This window comes from Lithobates pipiens, unplaced genomic scaffold (assembly GCF_037356315.1).
Source record: "Lithobates pipiens isolate NorthernLeopardFrog02 unplaced genomic scaffold, aLitPip1_a1.2 Scaffold_18, whole genome shotgun sequence".
Classification (NCBI taxonomy): Eukaryota; Metazoa; Chordata; class Amphibia; order Anura; family Ranidae; genus Lithobates; species Lithobates pipiens.
This window is the reverse complement of record NW_027507758.1, coordinates 387374314-387387597: the sequence shown is the minus strand read 5'-3', so window position 1 is coordinate 387387597 and position 13284 is coordinate 387374314. Positions and strand designations below refer to the sequence as shown.

The following is a 13284-nucleotide window of genomic DNA, read 5'->3' as shown; positions in this document are numbered from 1 at the left end:
AAAGTGTGCCGGAGGCTACACACGGGGGGATTGTCTGGCGGACTTCAGTTTGCCGGACTTTTCCACCCGCTTGTTTGATCGTGTGTACGCGGCATTACCAAACATTTGGGCAATATAGTATGTTTCTTTCCCCAAAAATTGCTTTGAAAAAAAATCGCTACACAAATACTGTGTGAAAAACAAAAAATTGCAACACCCACCATTTCAATCTGTAAGGCCTTTGCTTTAAGAAAAGAATACATTTTTGGGGGTTCAAAGTAATTTTCCAGCAAAAAAAAAAAATGTTTTCATGTGTCAGAAAGGGCTTTGTCTTCAAGTGGTAAGTGGGTGATGTGTGGCATAAGCTTCTAATATTGTGCATAAAATACCAGGACAGTTTAACCCCCCCCCCCCCTCCATGACCCATTTTTGTAAAGTAGACACCCCAAGCTATTTGCCAATAGGCATGTTGAGTCCATGGAATATTTTATATTTTCTACAAGTTTAGGGAAAATTAAAACCTTTTTTTTATTTTACACAAAGTTGTCACTAAATGATATATTGCTCACACATGACATGGGTATAAGTGGAATTACTGTATTTATCGGGGTATAACACGCACCGGCGTATAACACGCACCCCAAGTTTAGGAGGGCATTTTAAGGAAAAAAGTTTTAGGAGGGAAGTTTAAGGGGAAAAAAAAAAAAACTTACATTTAAATGCCCATCAATGCAGCCTTATCAGTGTGCATCTGCAGCCTTGTCCATCATTGCAGAATGATCAGTGTCATTTGCAGCTTGCCCAGCGCTGTTTGCAGCCTTGCAGAGTGTCATTTGCAGCTTGCCAGTGTCATTTCCAGTTTGCCCAGTGCAGTTTGCAGCCTTGCCCATGTTTAAATATCCCACCGCCGAGACAGACCGAGCGAGCGCCGCCGAAAAAGACTGAGCGCCGCCGAAAAAGACAGAGCCGTCTGCTTGCCTCCGCTCGTAGTCCCGCCTCCCTGCTGTTTATGGAGCGAGCGCTGCCGAAAAAGACCGAGCCGACTGTACTGTGTACTCGACTTGGCTCGGCTTGCAGTCCCGCCCATACTGGGCGGGACTGCGAGCCTAGCCAAGCCGAATACACAGAGTCGGCTCTGTCTTTTTCGGCAGCGCTCGCTCCATAAACAGCAGGGAGGCGGGACTACGAGCGGAGCCGAGCAGATGGTTGGACAACTGGAAATGACACTGGCAAGCTGCAAATGACACTCTGCAAGGCCAGTGTCATTTCCAGTTTGCCCAGTGCCGTTTGCAGCCTTGCCCATGTTTAAATATCCCGCCGCCGAGACAGACCGAGCGAGCGCCGCCGAAAAAGACCGAGCCGTCTGCTCGGCTCCGCTCGTAGTCCCGCCTCCCTGCTGTTTATGGAGCGAGCGCTGCCGAAAAAAAAGACAGAGCCGACTCTACTGTGTATTCGGCTTGGCTCGGCTCGCAGTCCCGCCCAATATGGCGGCGATCGGTCTTTTAGACTCACAGACAGTGGGATCGGTGTATAACACGCACCCACGACTTTCCCCCGATTTTAAGGGAGAAAAAGTGCGTGTTATACGCCGATAAATACGGTACACAAAATACTGAGTACAGGGATACCACATGCGTGGGACTTTTTGGAAAACTAGCCGCCTACAGGAACCGAAAACCAATCACCGCCTTCAGGATTTCTAATATTTTTGATTTTGCCACAAGTTTTGAGAAAATGACAAACTATTTTGTTTTTGCACAGTCATCACTAAATGATATAATGCTCAAACATGCCATGCATATACAGTATGTGGAATTACACCCCAAAATACATTCTACTGCTTCTGAGTATGGAAATACCACATGCGTGCGACTTTATGGGAGCCTAGCTGCGTACAGCTTTTAGTTTCATAGTTTCATAGTTAGTAAAATTGAATAAAGACACCAGTCCATCCAGTTCAACCTGAGTGAGTGTCTACAATTGTCCCTATCCCTGTACATTGCACACTTACGTTGGTCCCTACCCTCAAGGAGCCCACACTCCAAGGTCCCCATTCATATACTAGGGCCAATTTTGGACAGAAGCCAATTAACCTAGCTGCATGTCTTTGGATTGCTTATCTGATAGTAGTGTGGAATTGGAAGAATTTATTAAATGGAAATGAATAAAATACATAAAAGTAGAAATTAGCTATTCACTTTGACAAGAAAGCCTTTATTAAACAAAAATAAACTTGAAATGAACTTTTCACATTATTTGATAATACTTTTTTCAGGGTAAATTCTTTAATTGAAAATAAATTAATATTACCAACAAAAACCAGCACATCAGTTGAAATTCACACACATTATCTGTGTGATGCAAGATGATGGATTTGCTTATTCTTACTCATAATTACTGGGAAATTGAAATATATGACGAAGTATAAACGTTGCTGTGCAACATATTTTTCTAGGTCATCTGTCATGGATGAAGGTTGTGTTTCGCCAACTCATTCCCTCGGCAGGAAAAAAAGAAAAAAAAAACTCACACATTGCCATATGAATGTTTTGACAGCTCCACTATTGCGTTTTATTATAATACAATATATACCAAATCATGCATATATTGACATAATGTTATACAAAATGCCAAGCATGACAAACACAGTTTCTTTTTTTTTTTTTTTATCTTAACCTCATCATAGCAATGATTTAACAAGGCGCCAAATCTCATCTTGGCCCTACCCTGTTCTTGAAAGCTCTCATTGATTTGGCCATCATTGGTGCAATCTCTAGAAGAGAAAAAATAGGTTTTGAACAATAAAAATGTAAAAGGTAAAATATGCAAAAATGCAATAGACATAAAATATGTATCCGGACATTTATATTTATGCCAAGTAAAAATATAGCTAACTAGGACATGTACCTTCCAGCAGTAAACAATGTTAATTGTGATGCTATAAAAAAGCAACAAGCCTATAAAAACAAATATTACAATACTCAAACACTATCCAGAAAAACAATCAGTATAGCAGTCAAGACTTTATATATTTAAATATAATATTTTAGTTAACACAGCTAGATATATTTTTAGGTACTCAGTACTTTTACCCTTTTGTTCTTTAGTCAAATTAGTGACTCCATCTGTCGATAACAGCTGCCTGAGGGACCATCTGAACACAAGGGGTGCATTTAACAGTGTGAGGAGGCTCATTTAACATTTCACTAAATTAGTAACTTATCTTTGTGAAGTTAGACTGGGAAATGTATACATAGTTATTTGAAATACTAAGCTGTCACAATTGTCCTGATAACCAAGAAGACCAAATATTGCTGAAGATACACTCTCCAATCATCTTTGAATTAATGTTGCAGAGTCCCCATATATATTCTAAATCTCAAATGAGAGGTTTTATTATTTTACCGATTTGACAGTCTAGTAAAATAAAAAAGGACAAAATAGATAGTACATGGTCTCTTACCAGCTGTTACAGCTGATGCAGTGAATAGAATTCTTTATACACTGGGAATATTACAATATTGAATCAGTGCTTCTAATATATATTAAAGTGATTTTTAAAGACTGAAGCTCCTATACCTGACAATTCTGTTTTATTTTATTTTTGCTACCTAGTGTGTGGCATTTTTGCAGTTCAAGAACCATGAGAAGCCACTAAGATCTCGTAGGCTCTGCACCACTAGTTAAAAGGATGAGTGTTAGACACACAAAAAGGGGACTAGGTTTAATATGCAATGTAACCGTTCTTGCAACTATTCAGATAGATATTCTTCCTTAGAGGCATTGAGAGCTCCACCTTGTTTTTTGTGTCCACCAGGTGGCATGCTCTACTTTCTGTGTACCCATTTTGCTAAACCATCCAGTAGAGACATTTGCCACGCTATAGTGATACCATTTGTTGGCTAAGATATTAAAGATGCAAGTTTTTAAAAATGGTTCTGAAGGCTTACTCACTCCACCATATCTCTGGGAAATGCCATATTGTCACACAGGCTGGACTACAAATAGATCTTCCTCTCCTCCTCTCCATTACATTGGATTGGAAGGAATAACAGTTCACAGGAGCAGGATAAAATGGTTTGCCCTTTCAATTCAGCTCATATAAGTGACCAGGCACTATATTTCTGCAAGAAACACCAGGTATTTTTATGTACCTGCTGGAAATGTTCTCTATCTCTACTAAAAAAGAAAAACAAACAAATGCAATCACCACATTTAAGGCTCCAGTAACACCGTCGCCAATACCGCATTCATTCGTACCTTGTTTATTCAGCTAGAGGTGTGTGCATGCTGCAAAGATTTCTCTATGGGGGTGCAGCAGCTGTACAGACACAGCCATTCTCCTAAGTGGCAGGCATGCAAGGGCAGGTGTGGCCCAAACGGATGCAGTGTGCAGTGTACTGGGAGGATGTGCAGTTCTTGTCTGGCCATGTTTGCTGCCTACCTTTGTTACCGATCTGGACTCTTGACCAAGATTTGCCAATCAAATACCTTCCTGCCTGCATGCCGCCAACCTCTCCTCATCCAACCTTGATCCTGCTCACAAGTTGGTGCCTTATTGCGGTTACTGAACTTAACTTTCAACCCAGCTCTGAGCTCTACTAGACTTGGTATATTCTGGGTGCCCTCATCACTGTGCTTCCGCTTACTTGACACTAGCATCTTCAATTCCAGCTTCCTGACACCTGTGCACTCTTCCCTTGCCCTTGAAGCCCCTGACCCAAGTTTCAGGGGTGCTTGGCAGGGAAGAGGTCACCCTAGGTATGTTGATCTCTTCATGCAGGTAAGTGACAACCTTTGCTTAAGCTGACAGTAAAAAAAAAATTGTCATCACAATTGGATAGAGGAAATGTAATACTCTATGTCCACCATGGAGTGGAATTGAGTACCAGTGTAACGTAAACAAATCTGTACAACTTTAATTGTAATTATCTGGATACTACATACATTTTTTTTAATTGTGTGGCAATACAATTTTTGTTAAAATGTTATGTTTTAAATCGGATGTTTTATCTGTCTAGCGTACCGGGAAAGTACACTTTTTTTGTCGGTTTCCCCCGCATTGGAGCCCTCTCTTGGGAGGCCATCTCCTTGCTTCCCATTATTCCCCAATTGGATAGATGGAGATGGTCTGTGAATAGTTTGATATTACAACATTTCTTGATGTTTAACAACATCAGAAATATTCTGAATCTAAGCTGTGGTAGAATGTGTTCTTTTATATGCCCCATTAGAAACTATGTGCAGATCATGTGAGCCTCCATGTTCAGCTTGGCAGCACAGGTGTCACTTGGCAAGTCAATAAATTATTTTCTACGTCTAGTAATGTGTGACAGACATCTGTGGTGAACCAGCTGTAAAAAAGACATTTACGCAAGTTTTATTTTTCTTATCTGTCACTGCAGGCTAGAAAAGTCATTACAAAAAAAATGAAGAAAGAAACTGCTCACTTACTCTTTACAATCTTTTTTGTGTCTTGACTTGGTCCTCCATGCTGGCTACTGCTCACAGGAACATTTGAATTTGAAATACTGGATTCCTTTGACTCTTGTTTTTGTAACCTATATAAAGATAACATTTGTCTCGTAAATCAGGTCAAACACCCTTAAAAAATAAGAGGATAGAAGTCAAGCATTGTCCTCCAAATCAATTATCTTTTTGTTCAGAGGAGCAACAATATCTCACTTGATAGGATCGTTTAGACACAATGTCTAAAAAAAAATAAATAAATATATATATATATATATATATATATATATATATATATATATATATATATATATATATATATATATATCTCTTTCAGTTTCAATCTGGCTATAGTCAGATGTACTCACACCATTGCTGTACTAGATATCTTAATAAGACTAATAGCAAATAAAATGTAAATAGACATGAGAATCCACGTGCGCAATAAAACAAATAAAAAATAAAAAAAACACCACCCAAAGACCAGAAAAGACAGCTGTAAGTATATAATATTTAGGTTTTTTTTTTTGTTTTTTTTCGATAACTGAAGAGTTAATATGGAGGGAAAAAAAAAGTTTCATTAAAATTAAAAGAACAATGCTAAAACTCTAGCACTAGGAGTGAAAACAGATTAATGCATGGAAACTTGAATACATTTTAGAAATGGATGGTGGCAGTGATTAGCCAGTTGTTGTGTAGAAGCATAAAGACTAATGATATGAACACTAAATACCTTTGAATTATTTAGAATTTACATTTTGAAATATTAATAAAACGACCTATCCCAATGTGAAACAATAAAGCATTAATGATGGTATTATCATACTAATTTTCCATGAGGATTTACCCATTTCAGTGTGTAAAAAGAAAACGTACAACCAGACAGTGCACACAGGTCGCATTGTGCTGCTCCTTGCGAAGGAATAATACAACATTTAACAAAAATTTCAAACTCTAGAGCGACATTATGTTGCTGTGTATAGAGTTATTTTAGACTATAGTTGGCCCCATGCCAGAAAATTCACAAAGCATATATTGTAACTAGATTTTTTATTGGTACTTGAAGATACAACAGGACAACATATCTAGTGTGAGCTTTGCCTGTCCTGTGATTCAACATGAGGCTTAAAGTCGTTGTAAACTTACATATACCCAATGAAGTGACTACCCTCAAATGATGCAGAGATTAAACCAATCCTCCTACATATGTTGTACCTGTTTATCTGCAGTCTTCTCTCTACATCTGTTCAAAATTCAGAATTTTGAAAGCTTGTCTGAGCAGTCATAAAAAAGGGGGTGAAGAGCTGAAGTCACACTTTGTAAAGCTCAGCAAGGATAGGTCCGATAGCTGATTGGTGGGAACACACACACCCCCTCCACTCAGCACAAAGGAACAGAGCTGAGTCTGTAAACAAGCTGCTGCACCCTCCCATCACCTTTTTTCTCTTGGGGTCAGGAAAACTATCAGCATGAGTCACTTGTGACAAGAGGAACAAAGCAGCAGATAGAAATGACTTAGTGCTTTTAATGGAGACATGTATACGCTATAGTGGGATATGCTTTGTTCATATTTCATGTCTGAGGTACACAACCACTTTAACCACTTAAGGACCTCCCACTGCATATATACTGGGGCAGGGGGCCTTGTTGCGCGAAACTATCTACCTGTGCATAGTTTCATGTAAGAGACACTGCGGGCGAGCAGGAACAGCGATCTCTCTGTACCCCCAGTCCAGTCCACTTATAGCAAAAAGTTAAAAATATTATTTTTTTCAAAATTAACATTTTTTTTTTGTTTATAGCGCAAAAAATAAAAACCGCAGAAGTGATCAAATACCACCAAAAGAAAGCTCTATTTGTGGGAAAAAAAGCACATCAATTTTATTTAGGTACAGTATCACATGACCTTGCAATGGTCAGATAAAATAACGCAGTGCCGTATCGCAAAAAATGGCCTGGTCATTAAGGGGGTAAAGCCTTTCGGGGCTGAAGTGGTTAAGGCAGACAGTGATCCTATCGGAAATGAAATTGTGAAAAAAACTGGCAATCATAGGAGAGAGAAAATACTACCTCTGCTGCCTGTGCATCAAACACTGTACTGTTTAAGAGAAATTGTCTGCCAAATCGGTTATCGTGTACCTGGTTGGTGAGCCTGACGTGTAGGCCCCTTTCACACTGGGGCGGTGCGGGCATCGTCGGTAAAGTGCCACTATTTTTAGCGGCGCTTTACCGTCGTTTTAGCGGCAGTATGCAGCCGCTAGCAGGGAGGTTTTAACGAAAAGGGGCCGCTAGTGCTTTGCAGGCGGTATAGCCACGCTGCCCCATTGATTTCAATGGTTGGAGCGGTTTAGGAGCGGTAAATATACCGCAACTTCACCGCTCCAAAGATGCGGCTAGCAGGACTTTTTTCACCGTCCTGCCAGCGCACCGCTCCAGTGTGAAAGCCCTCCGGCTTTCACACTGGAGTGAAATGGGCCGGATTTTTCAGGAGCTACACAGGCGCTATTTTTAGCACTGTAGCACCTGAAAACCGCCCGTGAAAGGGGCCGTAGAGGAAGGCCTCTCATAAGGCTCTGGCTCGAGAGCTACTGATAGTGAGACAGCAGCCACTGGAGCATAGTGGGGTAAGAGTTCCTACGATCAGTCCAGATGTCTGTGCAGGTAGTAGCCAGGAACTCACAGGCAGGAAGCCGGACTTGGCTGGTAGCAGGCAGATGAGGCAGCAGACAGGCTGGCAAACTTGGCTGATGACAGACTGGGGATACATAACAGAAAGCAGGAACCTGGAGGTGCTGAGCTAGACTGAAGGAGCTGTAGAAAACCCTAAGCAGTGTCAGAGGAGCTGGATCGGTAACAGACAGGCAGATCAGGCATAAACAGCAGGCAGAAGCGTAGTTAGGTCACAGGCAAGGTTGACAACAGATGCAGGGTAAACAGGAGCAGCAGGCAGAGACAGAGTCCGTAGTAAAGCCAGGGGTCAGAGCAGGAAGCAGAAAGGGGTAGTAGGGAGCAAGCCGAAATCAGTATCAGAAATCAAACACAGGTATCAGGATTCACATAAACTCTGTAGACTAAGCAGCAATTAGACAGCCCTGAAGCTCCATTTAAATAGGTAGTTTGGCACCAGTCCTGGTGACAGGTATGCAAACGCATTTGCGCATAGCATTCACATATGTGCCCGTGCTTGTTTTGCTTGTTCCTTGTTGGCACCTGCGCAACTGTGTGTGTGTCTGGGAATGGCAGCTGTACCATGCAGACGTCTTTCCTGACCCAGACACTTAGCAATATCAATCTTTTGGTCCACCTTGTCCACCACTAAGCACATAAGAGGATCAAGAGATAGACACACCTAAAGTGTCAGTTTCTGAAAATACTTCAGCGTGTGTAGTGTTTAGCGATGCAGCCAGCAGAAGAGACAATTATTTACTCTTTCAGATGCAGCCAAGAGCTGGCTAAGGTTGCCTGCATTGTCAGGAGACACTGTGCAGCAATGCTGCTGTGAAGCTTTTCTCTCCTAGTGTTCGGCCTGGACTATGTTATAATCCTGAAGATAGATTGACTGAGTTCTAAGAGTAAAGCAAAGCATCTTGGGACATGTAGTCCAAGGAACCAATGTTTGCATTCAGCTTGACTGTTTTGGACTACAAGTAGGAGGAGCAAGAGAGCAAGATCGAGAGAGCGCAAGATCAGATGTGGGTGCAGGAGCATCCACTCCTAGCTACTTCTGACTGTCCAGCGGCAGCCTAGAGGCTGCTCTTTACACGTCCAGGCCAGATCCAGAAACAAGGTGTGTCGCTGGACCGCATTTCCCCTTGAGCAGGGCTCTACCGAGGCCCCTTTCCATTACCAAGAGTCATTGGGACTGGTGAGTGGGCACTTGACCATTCTGATACTACAAGAGACACTGCAAGTACACTAGGCTATTTCACCTTCTCCTGATTACCAGGATATCGCAAGCACTTAATTAAAGAGCTATCTGAAGACAAAAGGTTTCCCCTTTCTTCTGAGAGACTACAACATATATCCCCCCCCCCCCCCCCACACACACACACACACACACACATTAAGGGATTAAAGCAGTTGGTGCCATAAGGACAAGTACCTTCATCTAGGACTCTATTTGTAGATTGAGCAGGTTTACGTACTCAAGGGTTTAAAAGATTTCATCAGTTTAAGAACTGTATTGTAACTTTGTCTTATCTGGCCTGTGGCATTGAGGCACAGGAGGGAGGGGTTTGACATCAGAAAGGTCATTCCTTTTCCTTCCTCCTGCCTGTTCACATAAGTTCCCACCTAAACAGAGAATTATGCGAATAGTCTTTACAGTATATTCTGCAATCGGTTACGGTTTGTTATACTGTCTTATATCACTGTTCTCGTATCATATCTGTCTTATATCATCGTTATCATTTGCTCTAGTGAAACTTTTTCAAGGGCTAAGCTTGTTAATGGTATCTAAGGTTTCCAACTTTTCATTAAACAAGACTCAACTACTCCACTTAAATTGTGTAGGTGTCTCTAATTATCCTGATTATCACCAAAAATGTCTGAACCCAGGGTGTCGGAGGACTTACAATGTCCGGGCAAACCAGTGGGGTACAGATTTAGTAAGCAGCCCCTACGGGTGTAGCACTACACAGGCAGAGCTTTTTGGCCTTTTTCCCCTCAAAAGGTTGTATGAATACCAGCTTCACTAGTAACACATTCTTCTGTTGGTATCCCCCACCACTCCATTTAGCAGCCAAAAGCAAGGTAAATACCCGATATGTCCGGATTCCTAGCAAGGGGACTCACTCTCCTTCCTCTCATGTGACAGTACTGATGGACCACTCAGGGCTCTCTATTCTCTCTCCACGTGGCATAGCCAAGAGCCAAATTCTGTGGCCTCCTTGCTTTGGCCCCAGTAGTCAGAGGATTTGGGGAATAAAAGAAACTTAATTGCTGTATGTGGATTTGGCTTTGAATTGAATTTGTTGCTTTGCCTTGCATGGCCTAAACAGTTAATAACAGTTAAACATGGACACAAACAACTTTTCTCAGTACCCAATCTGTCAGGAAATAACAACGCTGATGATGTGCATCGCAAACGCTGCATTTTTTGCAGTGGAGTGGATGACACATGTCGCCACACTGCAGCCCCAGTAACACTGCTGTCCACAGACTTGAATGAAATGTTACTTTGTTTAAAAATAGTAGTAAACTGTGCAATGAGCTGAAACCTGTATCTGGAACCCCCTCCTACCTGACAATATGGGTAGCTTAAAATTGCCATGGGGGCCTGGACCAATCCAAAGAATATATTTTTAGATATGGTTTATCGGGGAGAAGGTCTTTTAACCACTTCAGCCCCGGAAGGATTTGCCCCCTTAATGGCCAGGCCTTTTTTTGCGATACGGCACTGCATCGCTTTAACTGACAATTGCGTGGCCATGCGAAATTGTACCCAAAACAAAATTGACATCCTTTTTTCCCCACAAATAGAGATTTATTTTGGTGGTATTTGATCAGCTCTGTGGTTTTCATAAACCAGAGCGATCATTTTGAAAAAAATAAAAACATCTTTACTTTTTGCTATAATACATATCCAAAAAACAAAATCTAAAAAACAAAAATGCATTCATCGGTTTAGGGCAATATGTATTCTTCTATATACTTTTGGTAAAAATCGCAATAAGCGCATATTGATTGGTTTGCACAAAAGTTATAGCGTCTACAAAATAGGGGATAGATTTATGGCATTTTTATTAATATTTTATGGTTTACTAGTAATGGCAGCGATTTGCGATTTTCAGTGGGACTTCGACATTGTGGTGGGCAGATCGGAGACTTTTGACTTTTTTGGGACCATTGATAGTTACACAACGATCAGTGCTATAAATAGCCACCGATTACTGTTTAAAAGTCACTGGCAGGAAAAGGGTTAACACTAGGGGCAATCAAGGGGTTAAATGTGTTCCCTAGGTGCATTATTGAAGCCTAGAGAAGACGAGGGGAAGCAATGAAATTTGCAGCCCAGAGCAGACCCAACCAATCATATACTTAATGGCAGTAGTAATACTGCCAACTAGATGAATGCCCCCCCCACCTGTGACAACCAAAAGGTTTGGGCAGGTGGAAGAGCTGGCCAAATCTGGCCATTTATTTCTCCTGTTTGGCAAACTGTAAACAGCTTGGGTTCAAGTCTAAATTCATGAGTGACCTGAACCCGAAGCTCATTCCTACTGAGCACCTGGTAACATGTCGGTTCTGTTTTGTATATGTGACCAATAAGCTATCTTCAAACTAAAATGACACTAAGGATTTCTTTCCTGCAGACTCTTCACCTTGAGAGACTGTTGTGGCCTAACAACTGTAGCAGTACCGAGTTTAAAAGGTCTCTGACCCCAACACACCTCCGTAGTTTCCAGAAAGCTTAGGTACCACTACAACTAAACAGATGACTCACAGAAAAGAGCTACTTTTACATCAAATTTAATATTTTGAGGTTTATCTTACAAAATTTAGCAGCTTTGCGAGAATAGAGCTATAAATGAGAAAGTGTTGAAGCTGGTAACAGCCATAATTCATCCTGCTCATCTATAGAAAGGTCAACAAAATTGTTAACAAAACAGAGGTTGCTGGGAAATGCAGCTATATAACTAGATTTTACAGAGCTCAATATGATCATATTTCTGTCATAAGCACAAAAAAATAAAAAAAAAATAAAAGATAGATGCAGCTTAAGAGTTTTTGTACCAGAACACAATAATCCACTGTATATAAAAGAAAAATTAGATGAACTTTCTCATAGAGCAACTTGAAGAAAGCAAAATGAGATGTTCAGCATTGAGCAGCATAAGGCATTTATGAAAAAAGAAAAAAAAAAAAAAAAGACTACAAAGTATATTCAGATTTACACAACATCCATGGTCTGCAGAGTGGTACAAACAGCGGTGGCTGGTGTTCAAAATTTTTGGAGGGTGCAAACAAACTGAAAAATACTGAACCCCCCCCCCCCCCCCCTTATCAACTGCAGCCTCACTGTACCAATCAAATTCAGCCAGGTGCATCCCCCGGCTCGGCTGTCACTTCACTAACACTCCCCCCCCGTATGGTCGGGGCTCTGCTCCTCGGCGGCTTTAGTCCTTGGTGGGAAGCGTCGTCTCTCCTCGGCGGGTGGCATCCAATAGGATCGCCCAATTGGGAGACAGGTCTCACTGACCTGCCTGCTGATTGGCAGGGAGGAACGTTAGCGTGAAAACAGCAAAAAAAATGTTCGCTATGCCACAAAACAGGGTGGGATCGGGACGCAGTGCTCTGCGTCCTGAGCTCACCCTATTTTGAAGCCTATTAGAGTCTCTGCTTCAAAATACATAAATGGTGGTGTCTGCAGGTGTACATTGCCATCCAAAACGAGCATCTACGGATCTGGCAGATGACTGGGGGAGCCTCAATTCATCCTGTGGCCACCAGGAAGTCAGTCTGGGCCACCGTGGAGCGCAGGGAGATGACGTCACCAGGAAGCAGAGAGACACCAGGGGAGAAACAACAGAATAAAAGAGGCTATGTGCTCGGAGTATCAACTGTAAAGTAAAGTCAGAACTTCTGATCTGAATACTTGATTTAAGTCCAACACAAATACTAATGAAGCAAGGTGGTCAGCATGACAGCCAGGCTACTAGCATTTTCAAAGAGAGGTCAGCATAACAGCCTGTATTTATTTTTAAAGGTTTATTTTAAAATAGAATACATTTTTATGGCTAGTATGGCTGTGTATTATGCCAGTATTACACATACATTATATATATATATATATATATATACACACACACACACACACACACACATACTATTATA

General features: G+C 41.4%; 1 protein-coding gene across 1 annotated transcript in view; it reads right to left on the bottom strand.

Annotated features, from left to right (window-relative positions):
• Positions 1 to 2172: 2172 nt before the first annotated feature.
• Positions 2173 to 13284, bottom strand: part of LOC143988332 (elongin-A-like) — a 155411-nt gene continuing 144299 nt past the window's right edge. Inside the window, exons 10-11 of the mRNA XM_077487810.1 lie at positions 5434 to 5540; positions 2173 to 2752 (exon numbers count right to left, since the gene is read on the bottom strand). Of these exons, the coding sequence (XP_077343936.1) occupies positions 2691 to 2752; positions 5434 to 5540 (169 nt within the window). The 3' untranslated portion in view covers positions 2173 to 2690. The remainder of the gene's footprint in view (positions 2753 to 5433; positions 5541 to 13284) is intronic.